Source organism: Hyalella azteca, unplaced genomic scaffold (assembly GCF_000764305.2).
Source record: "Hyalella azteca isolate HAZT.00-mixed unplaced genomic scaffold, Hazt_2.0.2 contig14089, whole genome shotgun sequence".
Lineage (NCBI taxonomy): Eukaryota > Metazoa > Arthropoda > Malacostraca > Amphipoda > Hyalellidae > Hyalella > Hyalella azteca.
In genome coordinates this window covers 25,647-43,507 of record NW_025943988.1, presented here as the reverse complement: position 1 = coordinate 43,507, position 17,861 = coordinate 25,647, and the positions used below count along the sequence as shown (strand labels likewise).

Here is a 17,861-nt window from a genome sequence, read left to right as displayed (position 1 = left end):
AGCCATCGCCTATAGGTCAGCCATATTCATATATATTCATCTTACTCTGCGCAGGTCTATTCGACATCGAAACAATTGACATGAATTCAGCCCGCATCATAACCCGGGCTCCGTTGGTTGGTCTGTACGGCAATTACACGATCATGGTCGCCGCTACAGACCTGGGTGATCCACCTAATGAGATGCTGCAGCCTGTGGATGTTTGCGTAACGGATTACAATGACCATCCACCAAGATTCGTGTCACCGAACTCTAACCTCACCATCAGAGTTCCTGAGGTGAGCTAAGTTTTACACTTGAAGAGGTGTTGGATAAATACAGCGATGAAAGTTGTCATGGGAAAATATAGGTAATTTGTCATAATGACCATCCACCAAGATTCGTGTCACCGAACTCTAACCTCACCATCAGAGTTCCTGAGGTGAGCAGATATTATTAATTATATCGTCGTTATCGTTATTAATTATATCGTCGTTATCTTTATTAATATATTATATTACATATGGTCCCAGAACGCGACGGTAGGGAGCTTGAATATTATTAATGATATCGTCGTTATCGTTATTAATATATTAAATATATTGTTATTATTATTAATATATCATTATAATTATAATATATTTATTTACTATAATATATAATTATATTATATTATTGTTATTATTATATTAATATAATAATATAATATTATTAATATATCGTCCCAGAACGCCACAGTAGGGAGCTTGGTGATCCAAGTGCGTGCGGTTGACGACGATGTTGGTGCCAACGGCGCCGTGCGCTACCGCCTCCTGAAGGACTCGTCTGCCGTACACCGCACCTTCGGCGTCGACCAAATGACGGGAGCCATCACGCTGCTGCGCCCGCTGGACAGAGAGATGCAGAAACTTTACGAGGTAATTGATCTTTAGTTCCTTTTATTATCTAAATTACTCGATAATTTAAATTATCGAGCGTATTATGTGCCATTATATGATTCAGGATCTATTCTCTTTTCTTATTCTTAATATTTAAATTACTCGCTAATTTAAATTTTCACGCATTTTATGTGCCACGATAGGATTCAGGATCTCCTTGCTGCTCTGTACATTCAATGAAACACTAGCGTTTATTTAAGATAATTTTTCAATCATCAAACGTTCTTTTTTCCCACATACAAGCCATTTTAGTAAAAATATATGCGAAAAGTTCCCCTATAGGCGGGCTTTGGATATTATTAAAGTAAATTTGTATCACTATAGATAAACCAGTATATTATTAATATATTAACCCTATCTCCTCTCCAAGTTACAAATTTTAGTAGAAATAAATTCGAAAATTTTTCCTATATTCGGTCTTTTGATATTATAATAGTAAATTCGTACCTACCACTATAGATAAACTACTTTATTATTAAAATATTAACCCTATCTCCTCCAAGTTACGAATTTTAGTAGAAATAAATACGAAAATTTCCCCCTATAGGCGGTCTTGGATATTATAAAAGTAAACCTGTACCAATATTGATAACCTACTATATTATTAATATATTAACCCTATCTCCTCCCCAAGTTACGAATTTTAGTAGAAATAGATACGAAAATTTCTCCTATATCCGGTCTTGGATATTATAAAAGTATATTATTAATATATTAACCCTATCTCTCCCCTCCTAGTTGCGTATTGAGGCTCACGACCAAGGGCTACCCACACCCCTCAAAGGGGACCTCGATCTCACGATCTACGTACGCAACGTCAACGACAACAAACCACAATTCCCTCAAGATTTTGTCGTCGTCAACTTCACAGGTAATTACTTGGATAAATAGCTCAATAATTCTTCGCTGATGACCAGTTTTTCTGACCAATACTGTTTTTTATATGCTGTCATATTAATAATATATAATTCCCTCAAGATTTTGTCGTCGTCAACTTCACAGGTTATTACTCGGATGAATAGCTCAATAATTCTTCGCTGATGACCAGTTTTTCTGATCAACACTGTTTTTTATATGCTGCCGTAATAAAAATAATATTTTCATATTTAATTTGTTATAGGTAATTTCATTAAGTTACTTCAAAGCCCTTATTTCGCCTGTTGTAAATTCCACAACATTATCATCATCATTAATATTTTATTACTTAATTATTAAATTCAATAATTATTTACATTATTTACATTTCCTCATCAATTCTTATGTTATCAATATCTGCATGTCTCTCTATGTTATCAATATTTGCATGTCATTTGAGTTGCAATATCTGAAGTTTATGTGTTCGCTTCGTGCAGAGAATACGTCGCCGGGGTCAGACAGCTTGCTGCTGCCGGACACGGTGGATGTGGATGACTTAGACTTGGATGAACTGGACAACTCTGTTTGTTATTATATCGTTGGGGGAGACTCGCTCAAATCCTTCAGCCTGGATAAGCTCACACATGTTCTGCAGGTGCGGTGCTTCAATGGTTGTACCTAATCATTCAATAGAGCTTAGTAATATTTTTTATTGAGTGTGTTTTTCTAAAATGCTGTGTTTCTTTCCGTCTTCGATAAATATAACGTTGAAATATTTACACCTATGTAGCTAAACGAACCTAGTGATTTTAATCTTATTACTCGAGTTTTTTTTCGTATGTGCCTTATGCAAGCAAATTTTTTAATCAGAAGCTCTTTATTTAGTTCATTGAAGTCTAGCTCGATATTATCTTACAAATTTAATTGCCATCATGAGACGGAGGGTTAACCCTTTATTTACTGTACATATAAATTAACCGTCTTCAATGTTATTATATCAAAAATCCCGGTAACTATTGCAACTCTCTGTAGAAAAAAAAGGTTGCGAAAACGTTATCGGTATTCTAAGAGCAATTTCAACGCAATTATTATATCTTTGCTGCATCAGAAAAAAGAGTTGCGAAATCGTTCTCCGTATTTTATGAGTAATTCTAACGCAATTTTTATGTCTTTGTTGCGTCAGAAAAACGGTTTACGAAAACGTTATCCGTATTTTATGAGCAATTCTGACTCAATTCTAACGCAATTCTTATATCTTTGTTGCGTCAGGCGGTAAAACCTCTGGACCGAGAGGAACTAGAACAACACGTACTGATCGTACAGGCGAGTGAAGACTGCGTTAAAGAACCTCCTCAGGTCCCAGAATTTGACGCTACGGACGACACGCTGCTGAAGGTGATCGTCAACGTTAACGACGTCAACGACAACTCGCCTAAGTTCCTGAAAAAAGTGTTTACGGGCGGCATATCGACTGAGTCTGCTTTTGGCTTTGAAGTCCTCGAGTTGATGGTGAGTGTTTATCATAAATTACTACCTAATTATGTAGATAAGTTTTAATTGTTTTGAAGTGAATTTCATACCTGTAAATTATTCACATATAATTTTTAAGAGCAGTAAATCTTATCATAACTTCCTTATGGTTTTGGTTTGAGTTATTTTCAACGTTGATTACATCGCTGTATATTTATTTACTACTTTTCTGAAAAATTCTTTCGTTTGATCAAAATTTATTATTATTTTCCTAATTTTTTGATTTATTGATTGTATTATTTAGACCATTATTGACCCATCAGTAAAGTCTCGATTAATGTTCGTCATCCCCAGGCTGAAGACCTTGACTATGGTTCGAACGCAGCGCTGCGCTTCCAAATGATAGGGACAGTGCAGGCCACGGTGTCCGAAGGCTTAGACCACTTACGGCAACAGCCCTTCGTTGTAGACCCCAAGACTGGAATTGTCAAACTTAATTTCGACCCTCAGAGAGGCATGAAGGGATACTTTGATTTTAAGGTGAGTCCTTGCTTGATGTAAACTGGTTAAATTTTGGATCTGTTTACTTAATTAGTTAATTGAATCAATTAAATTGAATTTCTTCACTACTGAAGTTGGATTAACACATGAATTATTTGTGACTGTAACTTTCGCTACCAAAATTAACTTTTCACTAATTAACTTTAGATTAATTTTTCAATATTTTGCTACCAAAATCAAGTGTTTGACGCTAATTGCGTATTGCATATTTTGCAGCGCTTACAGTGAGATTCCATAAACAATATTTTACGCACATGTTCACCAATATCTCTTTGCTGTTTGCTCTTATTTTAACCGAGTGTTTACGCGAGAATTTACTGTGTTAAAGTAAAAAATATCACATGACTATTGAACTAATTTTAAGTCCTATCAGTTTCAGTTATTTCGACATGTATTCCATGAATTTTGTTTTGGCCAGTTTTTATCTGTTACTGCTTAAACGTAGAAAAGCCCTTTCGTAACCATGATGTCCTTTGGTAGCCGTGATGCTTTTAGGTAACTAACCCTGATGCCCTTTAGTAGCCATCATGCCTTTGGTAACCATGATACCCTTTGGTAACCCTGAAGCCCTAAGGCAACCATGATACCTTTTGTAATCATCATGCCCTTTGTTAATCATAATGCCCTTTGGTAACATGATACCCTTTGGTAATCATGATACCCTTTGGTAATCATGATACCCTTTGGTAACCATGATACCCTTTGGTAACCATGATACTTTTGGTAACCCTGATACCTTTGGTAATCATGATACCTTTGGTAATCATGATACCTTTGGTAATCCTGATGTCTGTCCCAGGTTGGAGTAACAGATGGGTCGGAGTGGCAGGACGAGGCGCGCGTCTTCGTGTACCTGCTACGGGAGGACCAGAGAGTCCGGTTCCTGCTCAGACTCGCTCCTGACGAGGTGTGTCACGTGGTATAATCAATATTACTATTATATTATTATTGTTATTATAACTGTTATTTTTTATTATTATTATTTTATTATAATTTTCATTATTGTTATTATAACTATTATTCATTATTATTATTATATATTATCATTTTCATTATTGTTATTATAACTATTATTTATTATTATTATTATATATTATCATTTTCATTATTGTTATTAAAACTGTTCATTTCATTATTATTATTATTAGTAGTAGTAGTAGTAGTAATAGTAGTAGTAGTAGTAGTATTATACGAAGCGATTGTCGTGGCATCTCGTTCAACTAAACTTCGAGGGTACGTTGCAAAAAAAATATAGCAACTGATAAAAATATGTCCATGCTTAACATTCGAAGTCTCTACGAAAAAGTTCCGTCTTCAAGTACCGACGAAACTCCAATTGTTTTGTTATTCTTTCAGACTCTTGTTTTGCATGAATGGTATAAATACTGTCAACTGATCTAATTCCGCAAAAATCAAATTCATGGAAAAGATGTGAACAAAATGGAGGTATGTTCTAACGTGAAGAATTGCCACCATTTAGTTTCAAGTCTAATTCGTTCACAATAACTTTTGAAAGATTTATCATTACCTACTACAAAACGCTGTAGCTTGCACAATGGGTCTGATCATTTACTAATAAATTTTTTATAACTGGTATTATTTTTCTCATGCTTCCAGTTCTTCAAATTTCAACGCCTGCGTGTGATTACCCATGTAGTTATGTAATTTATGTAATGTAATTACCCTTGTATTTATATATTTACAGATTACAATGTATTTATGTAATTACAGATTACAATGTATTTATGTAATTACAGATTACAATGTATTTAATTACAATGTATTTATATAATTACAGATTATAGTGTATTTAATTACAATGTATTTATGTAATTACAGATTACAATGTATTTAATTACAATGTATTTATATAATTACAGATTATAGTGTATTTAATTACAATGTATTTATGTAATTATAGATTACAATGTGTTTAATTACAATGTATTTATGTAATTACAGATTACAATGTATTTAATTACAATGTATTTATGTAATTACAGATTACAATATATTTAATTAAAATATATTTATGTAATTGCAGATTACAATGTAGGTATTTAATTACACTGTATTCATGTAATTACAGATACGGTCCCGCATCGAGTATCTACGCGATTACCTGAGTAACGTGACGTTATTAATTAATCATTTAAGAAATTTTACTATCTTTTTCATGCTTCAATTTCTTCAAATTCCAGCGCCTGCGTATGATTACCCATGTAATTAAGTAATTTATGTAACGTAATTACCCTTGTATTTATGTAATTACAGATACGGTCTCGCATCGAGTATCTGCGCGATTACCTGAGTAACGTAACGGGTGCGATCGTCAACGTGGACGAGTACCGCGTTCATGAGACCCAAGATGGCGACGTGGACCAGACAAAAACTGATCTTTATTTGCACTTCGTCAACCCTGAGGACAACTCAGTGCTTGAGGTGCCTCAAGTTCTCTCCACCATTGATAAGAACGTCCACCGCCTCGATCATTTGTTCAAGGTTAGCATCGAAATTGTCCTTTACCCACATGTTAACTTTAAACTATTCTCTTCTCAACCTTTAATTTATAGTCATGAAAGGAAATTGGTAGATTTAATAAGGAACTTTCCTCACTTTAACAATACTCTCTTCAACATTTGATTAAATGTAAACTTCTCTCTTCTACATTTCATTTATAATCGTAAAAAGAAATTGGCAGATTTAATAAAAACCTTTCCTCGTTTTAACATTTTTCTTTTCCCATTTAATATTCTTATTCATATGAAAAATCAATGGATTTACTAGAACTTTTCCTTGAATTGTCACCCTCAAGTTTTAGCTTAGTATATACTCAGATATCTTACCCATTTCTCTGGTAAGGTTAATTCACTTTATTTCTTTACATACAAATATCATTAATGCTGCGGTTGATTCAATTCACCATAGTCATTAATGTCAGTAATTAATGCTGCATTAATGACATAGAAATGTCATTAATGCTGCGGTTGATTCACCATAGTCATTAATGTCAGTAATTAATGCAGCATTAATGACATATAAATGTCACTAATGCTGCAGTTCATTCACCATAGTCATTAATGTCAGTAATTAATGCAGCATTATTGACATAGAAATGTCATTAATGCCACGGTTGACTCACCATAGTCATTAATGTCAGTAAATAATGCAACATTAATGACATAGAAATGTCATTAATGCTGCAATTGATTCACCATAGTTATTAAGGTCAGTAATTAATGCAGCAATAATGACATAGAAATGTCATTAATGCCACAGTTCATTAACCATAGTGGGTTATAATCATGACGTCACGTGCAGGAGCTGAATGTGCTGGACACGTCACAAGCCCACCTGGTGGGTGTGGCGGGAGTGGGTTTATCCTCAGACGACAACCTGTTGATGGTGTGGTTGGTGGGTGTGGTGGCGTTCCTTGCCCTCCTGCTGGTGGTGACGTTGTCGCTGTGCGTCGCGCAGAGGGCGCACTACGCTCGACAGCTCAAGGCAGCCACTGCCACTGCTTTCGGTGAGTTACATACTCGTGAAGTTTAAAAATTCTATCACTATATCTAAAATTATCTTTTGAATAATAATAATAATAATTGATTAATAATACATACTCGTGAAGTTTAAAAATACTATCACCATATCTAAAATTATCTTTTAATCAATAATAATAATTGATTAATAATACATTAATACATATACTATCAAACCATATCTAAAATTATCTTTTAATTAATAATAATAATTGATTAATAATACATACTCGTAAATGGTAGAAATACTTTCACCATATATAAAATAGTCTTTTACTCTACAATAATAAGTGATTAATATTATTTTCTTTCTTCAATCATTAATTTTATAATATTTTTTTTCTCTTTAATTTTATAATATTTTATTTATTTTTCTTTAATTTATTAATCTTTCATTTTTTATCTATAAATAAATAATTTTTTCACTTTTTAATGTAAAATTTAATTATCTATTTAATTATAACTACTGATCATTGTACTGTTGCTGATACTAACGCTATAATAATATATGCAATTTTAACGAGACAATTTCTGATTTACGTAGGTCAAGGACCCGTCTATAATATGCTATTAATTTCATCCCTAAATTCTCCTTGTAGTTTTCTCCCTGATCTCAATATATTTTGATTTTAGTTTTCCTTTTGATTTTGTTCTTGTATTTACTCTTATTCTTATTGGTTAATTACTCATTCTAAATAATAGTCAATATAATAGTTTTTACTTGTAATTTCAGGCATTCTTGATGGTTAGTTACTCATTCTAACTAGTAGGTAGTTTATTAATAATTTTTTATTGTAATTTCAGACATTCTTGATGGTTAGTTACTCATTCTAACTAGTAGTTATTATAGTAGTTTTTACATTAAATTTCAGTCATACTTGATGTTTAGTTGCTCTTCTAACTATGTAGTAGTTATTATAGTAGTTTTTACTTGTAATTTCAGGCATTATTGATTGTTTATTCATTATTTTAACTCATAAATGATATGACAACAAATAAAAACCATTTTACTGTAAAGGCTGGAACGAGTCTGTACTGAACCGAAACCCGACGGCATGATTGATGGTTTATTCATTATTTTAACTATTAAATGATATGATAGCAAATACAAAACTATTTACCTGCTCAGGCTCGATCATTATTTTAACTATTAAATGATATGATAGCAAATACAAAACTATTTACCTGCTCAGGCTCGATCATTATTTTAAATATTAAATGATATGATAGCAAATACAAAACTATTTACCTGCGCAGGCTCGAACGAGTCTGTACTGAACCGCAACCCGACGGTGCCCAACACTAACCTTCACAGCGTCGAAGGCAGCAACCCGATATGGATGAGCGGCGGCTTCGACAACGAGTGGTACAAGGAGGAAGAGTCCCTCAGGTACCAAGCTTTTGTGTGAGTCCTTTTCTTTTTTGTTCTTCGTGTTGCATATTTGTGTTTGTTTATTTTGTGTGTCGCGTTGCTTAATTTATTTATTTCTAAGTTGTCAACCAAGCTTTTGTGTGTCTTTTTCTTTTTTTTTTTTTTTTTGTTCCTTGTGTTAGAATAGAATAGAAGTGTCGGCGTTGAAGAAATAGGCCCATGGCCTGTTGCCGATTCTTGAACTTTTCGTGACTTGATTCACAAGGGATCCGGCCTTTGGAACCCGATCTTTCCATAGCTGACGATTGATTGAGATAGCTGCTGGACTTATTGCCTGGTCCGTAATTTGCTAGGCATTTTAAGACTGAACATATGCTCCTGCATAGCTTAGTCTAGTCTGTTCTTGAAGATGTTCATACTCGGTGCGTCTACGATGCTATCGATAGTATTTAGTTACATTTTTGTTCATCAATAATTTTATTCATTTGGTTAGTTAATTTAGCTTGTTTATGTATCTTTGTTTTATGATATATATTAACATTTTTTGGTCGTTTTCAAGTTAGAAAGTTTAAAGTTTTACTCAAACATACATGAGACTTGTGCTGATAACCGCATTCGTTTCCGCCGGGTAAACGGTGGTGAACCCTCCTTCATTTACAACCACAGTATTCACCATAATATATCGCTAATATGGCTCCAAAAAATTAAAATAATAAAACTTACACTGATTTACACTAATTACTGATAAAAATAACCGAAAATACTCTCATTGATCATGCTTATTTTACTAATCTCCTTATGACAGTAATAACAATAATAATGAATAATAATAGAGATATATTATAATATATTTCTACCGATCCATTTACGTCATCACACTGTCCCTCATTCATGACCGCACTGAGATTCTTGCCCACATCGATGTGTGCATTTTTATGTTAAAATTGTTTAAGTAGTATTTTCTAGTGAGTTGACGACATGATACTGAATCTTATTAGTTAGCAATCTCTTTGGTTATTGAACTTCTTTAGCAAGTAGTTGAATTTCAATTAGCAAGTTTTCATGAAGGATGTTATGAGTAGGAAGATAGGAGATCTGCTAAAGAATGTTTTGAGTAAGAATGTTAGTTCCCATAGAGTATGTTAGGAATATGTCTAAGGCATTTTCCTGAGGTATGTTATGAGTAGGAAGATTAGGAGTATCCATTAGGAATGTAGGAGTTCTCCTTGAGAACATTAAATGAGTATTAATCTTATTAATTCTTTTAAAAAAATGTTAGTATTATATCATTCCTACTCATCATTCCTAGTTATCAAGGAGGAATGTACTGAATTCACCTAGCGAATCTGAAGGGTAGCAACTTAATAAGCAATCAATTCATGCCTTTCAATGCCCCAATTCATGCCTTTGTATCAATCCCCCCACCAATTCATGCCTTTGTATCAATCCCGCCACCAATTCATGCCTTTGTACTAATTCACCCAATTCATGCCTTTGTATCAATCCCCCCCCACCAATTCATGCCTTTGTATTAATTCACCCAATTTATGCCTTTGTATCAATCCCGCCACCAATTCATGCCTTTGTACTAATTCACCCAACTCATGCCTTCGTACTAATTCATTCAACTCACGCCTTTGTACTAATTCACNTAACATGAGCCTTAATCCTTCAAATTACCTATCAGCTTTGACATGTATAAATGTTCATTAACATGAGCCTTAATCCTTCAAATTACCCATCAGCTTTGACATGTATAAATGTTCATTAACATGAGCCTTAATCCTTCAAATTACCTATCAGCTTTGACATGTATAAATGTTCATTAACATGAGCCTTAATCCTTCAAATTACCCATCAGCTTTGACATGTATAAATGTTCATTAACATGAGCCTTAATCCTTCAAATTACCCATCAGCTTTGAAATGTATAAATGTTAATTAACACGTTAAGTGCACCACGATCCACCGGCGGGATAAATGTTAATTAAGTTTCTTTCAGATCTCATTTCCTGAAATTTCTCCTAATGAGATAAAATATTTATAGTGTTTTATTTTTTGGTTAATAAATTCATTTTAAGGTTTGCAACATTCGTTCAAATTACTATCAACATTATTTATTTGTCTGCTTGTACACACAAATTCTTTAGAGTTCTTTTTGATGTTCATTAAATTATATTTTTAATTAATGAACAATGTTTAATGAACATGAACATGAACAATGTTTCACTCAATTTAATGAGTGAAATTATATTTTTATATACTGCTTGCGCTTAGGGGTAAAGTAATTCATCTCATCTCAAAGTTTGCAAAATTGATTTTTAAACTATTTACATATTTGTACATCTAAATGAAATCCAGTAACTGTCTTCTCTGATCTTTTGATTTCACGCCGATGATAAGAATTCTGGCTGAGTGCTGCTAATAAATGTGATTAAATTATTCAATAATCCGACATTTCTTATACATACTACTTATTTCATTCTCTGACTTTGTTTAAAAATATAAACATCGCATTCATTTATTGTAGGTAGAATCTTGATGTTATATGAAATCTCTTCTAACTAATATTTGTCATTTTTCTAATCGCTATGCAATCAGACTGATTTAAGTTCAATGGTAAGCAAAAAAATTACTTACGATTTTGTTGGTAAAACTCACTAGTTTATCCGTTAGTTTTGTTTATTTAACTTCCACATTAACATTTCTTCACTGCTTCTGGTGAATGATATTTTTCGCTATACTATCAGTGAATATAACTTTGTGTTCTAATTTTCCTTAAAAATGAGATATTCATAGGCACGATGAATCTAAATCATAAAGATACTTTATATGTTCTGCTGTTTTTGACAAAAGTTGCTTGTAATTAATTTGTTCCATTACATGTAATTTTTGTTTTAATTCTCTTTATTTTGTTCAAGGAGATATGCGAGTACCGATCTTGGTGTGCATAGATTTAAAAAAATATTGTTACTTGCAAGATACTTGAATTCTATTGTGCTCGCCATGTCCGTCCGTCCGTCCGTCTGTCCGTCCATGACTTCACGTTTTCGTCGACGAGAAAATGCGCTCTCTGTCAATCACTGCAGTGAGTACTGAGTTATATTTTTTATTACAAATATCCTGCAATATTGTTATTTTTTACCTCAGAGAGAACAGTAACAGCACGGTAGCCTCGAGTGCTCGTCTCACTTCACACGAACGCGTGCCAGCATCGCAAGTCGTAGACCCTCATCACTACGACACGTACCGTAGCAACTTACATCACACCTTCAAGAAGCTCACCAACCCGCTCATGGAGAAGAAGCTTGAGACCACAGAACTTTGATTTCTTTTCATCGCAAGTCGTAGACCCTCATCACTACGACACGTACCGAAGCAACTTACATCACACCTTCAAAAAGCTCACCAACCCGCTCATCGAGAAGAAGCTCGAGACCACAGAACTTTGATTTCTTTTCATCGCAAGTCGTAAACCCTCATCACTACGACACGTACCGTAGCAACCTTCACCACACCTTCAAAAAGCTCACCAACCCGCTCATCGAGAAGAAGCTCGAGACCACAGAACTTTGATTTCTTTAAAAAAAACGAGGTTTTTGTAAATAAGCTGAGTGTAAAAATTTATTTGTATGAATGTGAACATCTGAACTTTGTTCTCATTCATTCGTGGTTGCGGTGTGAATAAAAAATCGGTGACATCTGTACAAAGAGTTTGAAAATTTTGTGCTAAGAACAGATACATCGTTTCCAAAGAAAATAACAGCTGCACGTGTGACAGACTGAAAACCATTACATGCTTCTTAAATTTATAATAATTTAAATTATCCTAATTAAGAATTGCATGTCTGCTAGCTTTTATGTGAAGGAAATTCTACAAGTTTATTGCAGCAACGAAACATAAACGTTACAAGGATTGCTACCTTGTGAAAGCTTGAAGGTTTGATGGCTGAAAATGGAGCGATCGAGAATTAAAAATGTAAGATCGCTAAATGAAATATGAATTTGAACTGCTAATTTAAAAAATAGTTCTGTACTATAATTTTATTCTAGATAGAGTATTCAACTCTTATTGTGCTATCATCTAGATCAGTCTTATTTTCTTCGTGGTAATTGTGCATTAAATAGTCAAATAAATTACCCGCACTAATTGAAAACCAACGTAAATACTTGCTTGTGCCTATTATGATAATTGGACTACTTGTGATACATAGATTTTATGATTTAATTCGTATTTGAATCTCGTTCATCAAATTAGGTTATTGAATCTCTATCATAGCGGTGCAGTCGATAATTATAAATATTGCGATATGCTGCAGATGAGTGATTTTTTGTTTAAGCTTTCTATAATAATATAATTTTTTATCCTAAAATTTAATCCAAAACATTTGATATATTTTAAAGTTCGATCAAAATTCTAAAGGCCGCGACTTTAAATAATATGATTATTTTTTCTTCAGTTCGTCTTCACTTTTAAAGATATCTCGTTTTCTAAACACATTTTACCATTTAATTTGAATTAAATTCAGTTTGTTGGCTAACTGTAATTGTATATTTGTATTTACCGCCGAGTTTAAGCGCGTGTTGATGAATCAACGTACATTTATTATTAGCGTTCGGTGCCTTCTAGTCTGTATATTTCTTTTCCTTTACCTACGATTAATTCTATAATATCTACGGATTATTATATACATTTTTATGTACAGTATTTACAGTAAGAATTGTAGTGAAATATTGTGAACGTGTTCATAAAGATACCGTCCTGTAAAGCTGATGATTGAGAAAACAAATTTTTCTTCGATTTGTCTAAACTCAAGTTTTTAGTAACATTCACCATGTAAATATTTTAGGCAAAGAATGCAAAAAAAGTTCACGACATTTCGATGTGCTGTAAATTTTATTGCTTGTTAGCTGACACAGTAAGCTTTTTATGTGATTACGAATACAAAACATCACAATCTTTCAAACGCTGAACTTGATTACATTATATGCAAAATGATGGAGGTATTATTATGAACATATCAATTTTCATTGAAGTTTATTGCCTCTGGTAATTATTTGTATTTATGTATCATTTGTTTCATTTAGTGTTGGATGGTTTTCATCTATTTCATTTTTTTGCATTAGATGTAAGAGGATTTATTTGTATGACTGAAAATAATTATTCGCTATATTACAACCCCTGTATGTATTTCTTACTTTAAGATTCTTCAAACATTAAATATCTTCATCGTTATCCGGATGATATATTATTTCCTATACATCAAGTGGATTAGTTGCTCAGATGTGAAATATAGTATTAAATGATGTGTTATATCATTCCTCATAGAATGACAGTCATTTAACTTAAATTCAAATTGATCATAATATACGATAGGGGTATATCGTGATCAATTTATTATGTTATAATCTGACTGATTAAAACTGAGAGCGTCAAATTTTGAGCTGTGAGTTGCGGGTTCGACCTCCAAAAATTCTTATCTAAGCGGCACAGTGGCGAGTGGTTCAGAGCAGAAAGATTGAAGAACGGACTTGCGGCTTCAAGGCACCATGCCAAGTTTTCAAATTTGTCAAATATTTGGTCCTAATCCATTACTATTGTTGTTACATTGTAATTGAAGATAACTCTCGTTTGTGTATCTTTGCATTTTTTAATATACTAGCGATTGCTATCTATTTTTTCGTTGGATGCGCTGGAGTACCATACTGAGAATACAATGCTACAACTGCATAGTAACTTCTGATGTTAGACTGTTATTTGTAAAAATCGTTTGCTAGGTATTATGCCAAAATCAAAGTTCCATATAATGCTATGAGGAGAATCGCTCGGGTAATTATCATCACAGCTCCGCGTAACTTAGCGTCCTATATCCATACCAATCAAGTCTCTTTGCTGAATAAAGTTGTTCATAACTATAACACAGGAAAATCATTATTGCATAATTTGCGGCATAATAAAAATATCGCCATACAACACTGACACTTCTAAGGCATTATCGGAAGCAAATGCACCATTCGCATTAAATTTTCAGATGTTCCATAACAATTGAATAATGTATTATTCATTTGCAGATTTTATTTAATAACTTCAGATCGGAGTTTAAATTTTTTTTATTCTCTACCATATTGTATCTTCATCTTTTCATTGTTTTTCACTGAAATTTTGTGTTGATGAATCGGCGAATAAAATCTACTACACAGCACCCTGTAAAAATTGTGTTGTGGGTGTTCTTCATACGTGATGCGTAACTGTGTAAACTTGAGTCAATTCCACGTCCAAAATCCCATTCTACCGTAAGCATTCCAAATTTTATTAGATTAACAAATATTCCTAGATTGCTTTAGCTGTTGTTCTGCAAGGCGGTTATGGATGAAAGGATCGCTCAAAATTGTACTGTAAGTTAAATGGAATTTAAATGCTTATCGAATTGTTTTTTAGTTTCTGTGCTAATTAAAAACTTCAATGAGGACAATAGCAAACATTCACGTCGTTTTTCATCCTTAACCATGTTGCGCTATATGAACAAACTCTAAATCGTCCACCGGAAGCAAACCAATGACGGATCGGTCTAGCACCGTTCCCGTCACTCCGGCTAAATGACACGCGGAGAGCTGTTGGAACAGCCGGCTGGTGAAGTGCAATTGATCAAACAGTGATTTGCCACAATTTACAAACAAGAAAATTGTTAATAACATGGAGAGCTGAGTCAGCTGACGCCAGCAAAGGAGAAAATGAAATTGTGAGAAACATGATGAAAACCTTAACTAAATAACTATTGCTGAAGCCTTGAAGGGGACGCCTGTCGGAGTCTGACCAGTGTGGAATTCTAGAGGGATATTAAATTAACCAGTACACATAGCATATTGGAAAGCAGGACCTGAAAGGTTGGAAAGTCCAGGAACTTTTCACTTCCAGTCCATTTTATTATATACATTATACATATCCTATCACTTTTCAACTGTGATTGGTTTATGTCTCTCAAAACACTTCACTACGCGTCAGCAACAATGAAACGTCACAAAATGTTGCCATATTTATTAAAAAGCCTTTAGAATGGAAACCTACCAAATCCCTATATTCCGTCACTTTGTGTGGCAATATTTGCCACGTGGTGAGTCGTATTGCGTCAGCGCTTCAAATTTAACTGATACGTATTGGTATTGCCGACATCCACGTGTTCGAATTCCGTTTGCTGTGTGCCACTGTGGAGAGAGTGAACGAAGATTTAAAGACCTACGGCAACGCATTATCGGCAAAATTTTCGCCTTCAGAAGATCTTGCCGACACATTTAGATTGAAATTCTTGCATTTAATATATTTCTCAGTCTTCAGCCCAGACTGGAATAATGGGCAGGAGTCTCCCGTACACATAGTGACAAAGCAGAGAGTTTTTTAGACTCCCCCTCAAGTTCATTTTTGAGTCCTATAAGTAGACCAGTAAAGTATCCTGGATACCAGCATTATCATACTTAAGAAATTGGTTTAAATCTTGAGTAAATGAGGAAATTCAAAATGAACTGATTCTAAAAAAGCTCTGGTTTGCCACTATGCCCGTACAAGAGCAAAAATCACCCGTCAACGAGGGACAATTTTACCCGTGGCCATGGATAATTTCACCCGTAGCCAATGGCCAAAATTGGCCATGGATAATTTCACCCGTGGGCCGTGGCCATGGATAAATTTAACCGCGCCCGGCCGCCCGTAGACATAGTGGCAAAGCAGAGTTTTTTTTAGACTCTCCCTCAAGTTCATTTTTGAGTCCTATAAGTAGACAAGTAAAGCATAGTGGCAAAGCAGAGAGTTTTTTAGACTCTCCCTCAAGTTCATTTTTGAGTCTTATAAGTAGACCAGAAAAGTATCATGGATACCAGCATTATCATATTTAATAAATTGTTTAAAATCTAGAGTGAATTAGGAAATTTAAAATGAACCAATTCTAAAAAGTCTCTGATTTGTCACTATGCCCGTAGAGCTACAATTTCAACAGTAATGGCCAAAAGCCCTTGAACAGCACATCACCAGAAAAAATTCATTACATGAAGGCTGTACTGAATTTGTCGTACCTTCTTTCACAGATAAAGTCACTCACCACACTCGACCGTTTTGGCGGCGTCTCTAATAATGCGGATTACGGACACGGGACGGGAGCAGCTACATCAAACCCTTCAGTAGCGAATTTTTTTTGAGCGTTTGATGACGGTTCACTCTAGCTCATACGAAAAATACTTTATAGGTTTGAATAATCTATGCTGCATTTTAGTAGAGTTACGAATTTCAAGAAAGCGTAAATCAGAACATTAAAAATCCATGCTAAAAATTATGTTTTTGAAATTAACCTCATGATTAATTAACCATTTGCCAAGGCATTTGATAGTGTTCCGCATGAGCGACTGTTACGTAAAGTGAATTCTTTGGGAATATAGGGAAATGTATTCTAATGGATCAGGAATTTCCTAGTAGGCAGAAGACAACGTGTTGGCATTAACGGAACCGTATCAGACTGGGTAACTGTGCGAAGTGGCGTACCGCAAGGAAGCGTTCTTGGACCTGTTTTGTTCGTCGCTTTTATAAACGATCTCCCAGAAGTAGTGTCAAGCGTGTGCTCCATGTATGCCGATGACACAAAAGTTTATAATACAGTTAAGGATGCATCAAATAAAATGCAACTGCAAAATGATCTTGATAGTTTAGTTGACTGGGCTGATGTGTGGCAGCTGCGTTTCAATGCTGACAAGTGTAAAGTACTTCACCTCGGCAAGAACAATGAACAGCAAGCTTACAGCATGAGAAGACACGGTTGCAACGAGANATAACGGAACTATATGCCTAAGACTATTGCAAGTCAAGCTATCCCCTTTAACCTTCCCCGAGTTTTACGGTTGCATGGTTACATACTTTTGGTTAATAAGTTTAGTACCGTATTAACACATTACATAGCATTAACATGTAACCTTAAAACTTGCAGAGGGCTTATGGAAATATTCATTATACGAGTTGTGCGAGTGGATGCTAAGCGAATAATTGTGCGAGTAAATGCTAAGCAATTACATAGAGTGTTCACGATTCGACAACTAAGATTATTATTCATATGAAAAGCATGAGTACCGATTATAATGACGAAACTCATCAAGGGTGAAGAAAAAATA

At 34.2% G+C, this 17,861-nt stretch overlaps 1 protein-coding gene across 1 annotated transcript in view; it reads left to right on the top strand.

The window, feature by feature from the left end:
* Positions 1 to 12,173, top strand: part of LOC108675211 (cadherin-23) — a 61,654-nt gene extending 49,481 nt beyond the window's left edge. Inside the window, exons 23-33 of the mRNA XM_047883937.1 lie at positions 55 to 278; positions 708 to 896; positions 1,656 to 1,788; positions 2,270 to 2,427; positions 3,042 to 3,281; positions 3,597 to 3,782; positions 4,603 to 4,710; positions 6,078 to 6,305; positions 7,125 to 7,329; positions 8,600 to 8,745; positions 11,942 to 12,173. Of these exons, the coding sequence (XP_047739893.1) occupies positions 55 to 278; positions 708 to 896; positions 1,656 to 1,788; positions 2,270 to 2,427; positions 3,042 to 3,281; positions 3,597 to 3,782; positions 4,603 to 4,710; positions 6,078 to 6,305; positions 7,125 to 7,329; positions 8,600 to 8,745; positions 11,942 to 12,166 (2,042 nt within the window). The 3' untranslated portion in view covers positions 12,167 to 12,173. The remainder of the gene's footprint in view (positions 1 to 54; positions 279 to 707; positions 897 to 1,655; positions 1,789 to 2,269; positions 2,428 to 3,041; positions 3,282 to 3,596; positions 3,783 to 4,602; positions 4,711 to 6,077; positions 6,306 to 7,124; positions 7,330 to 8,599; positions 8,746 to 11,941) is intronic.
* Positions 12,174 to 17,861: the final 5,688 nt, after the last annotated feature.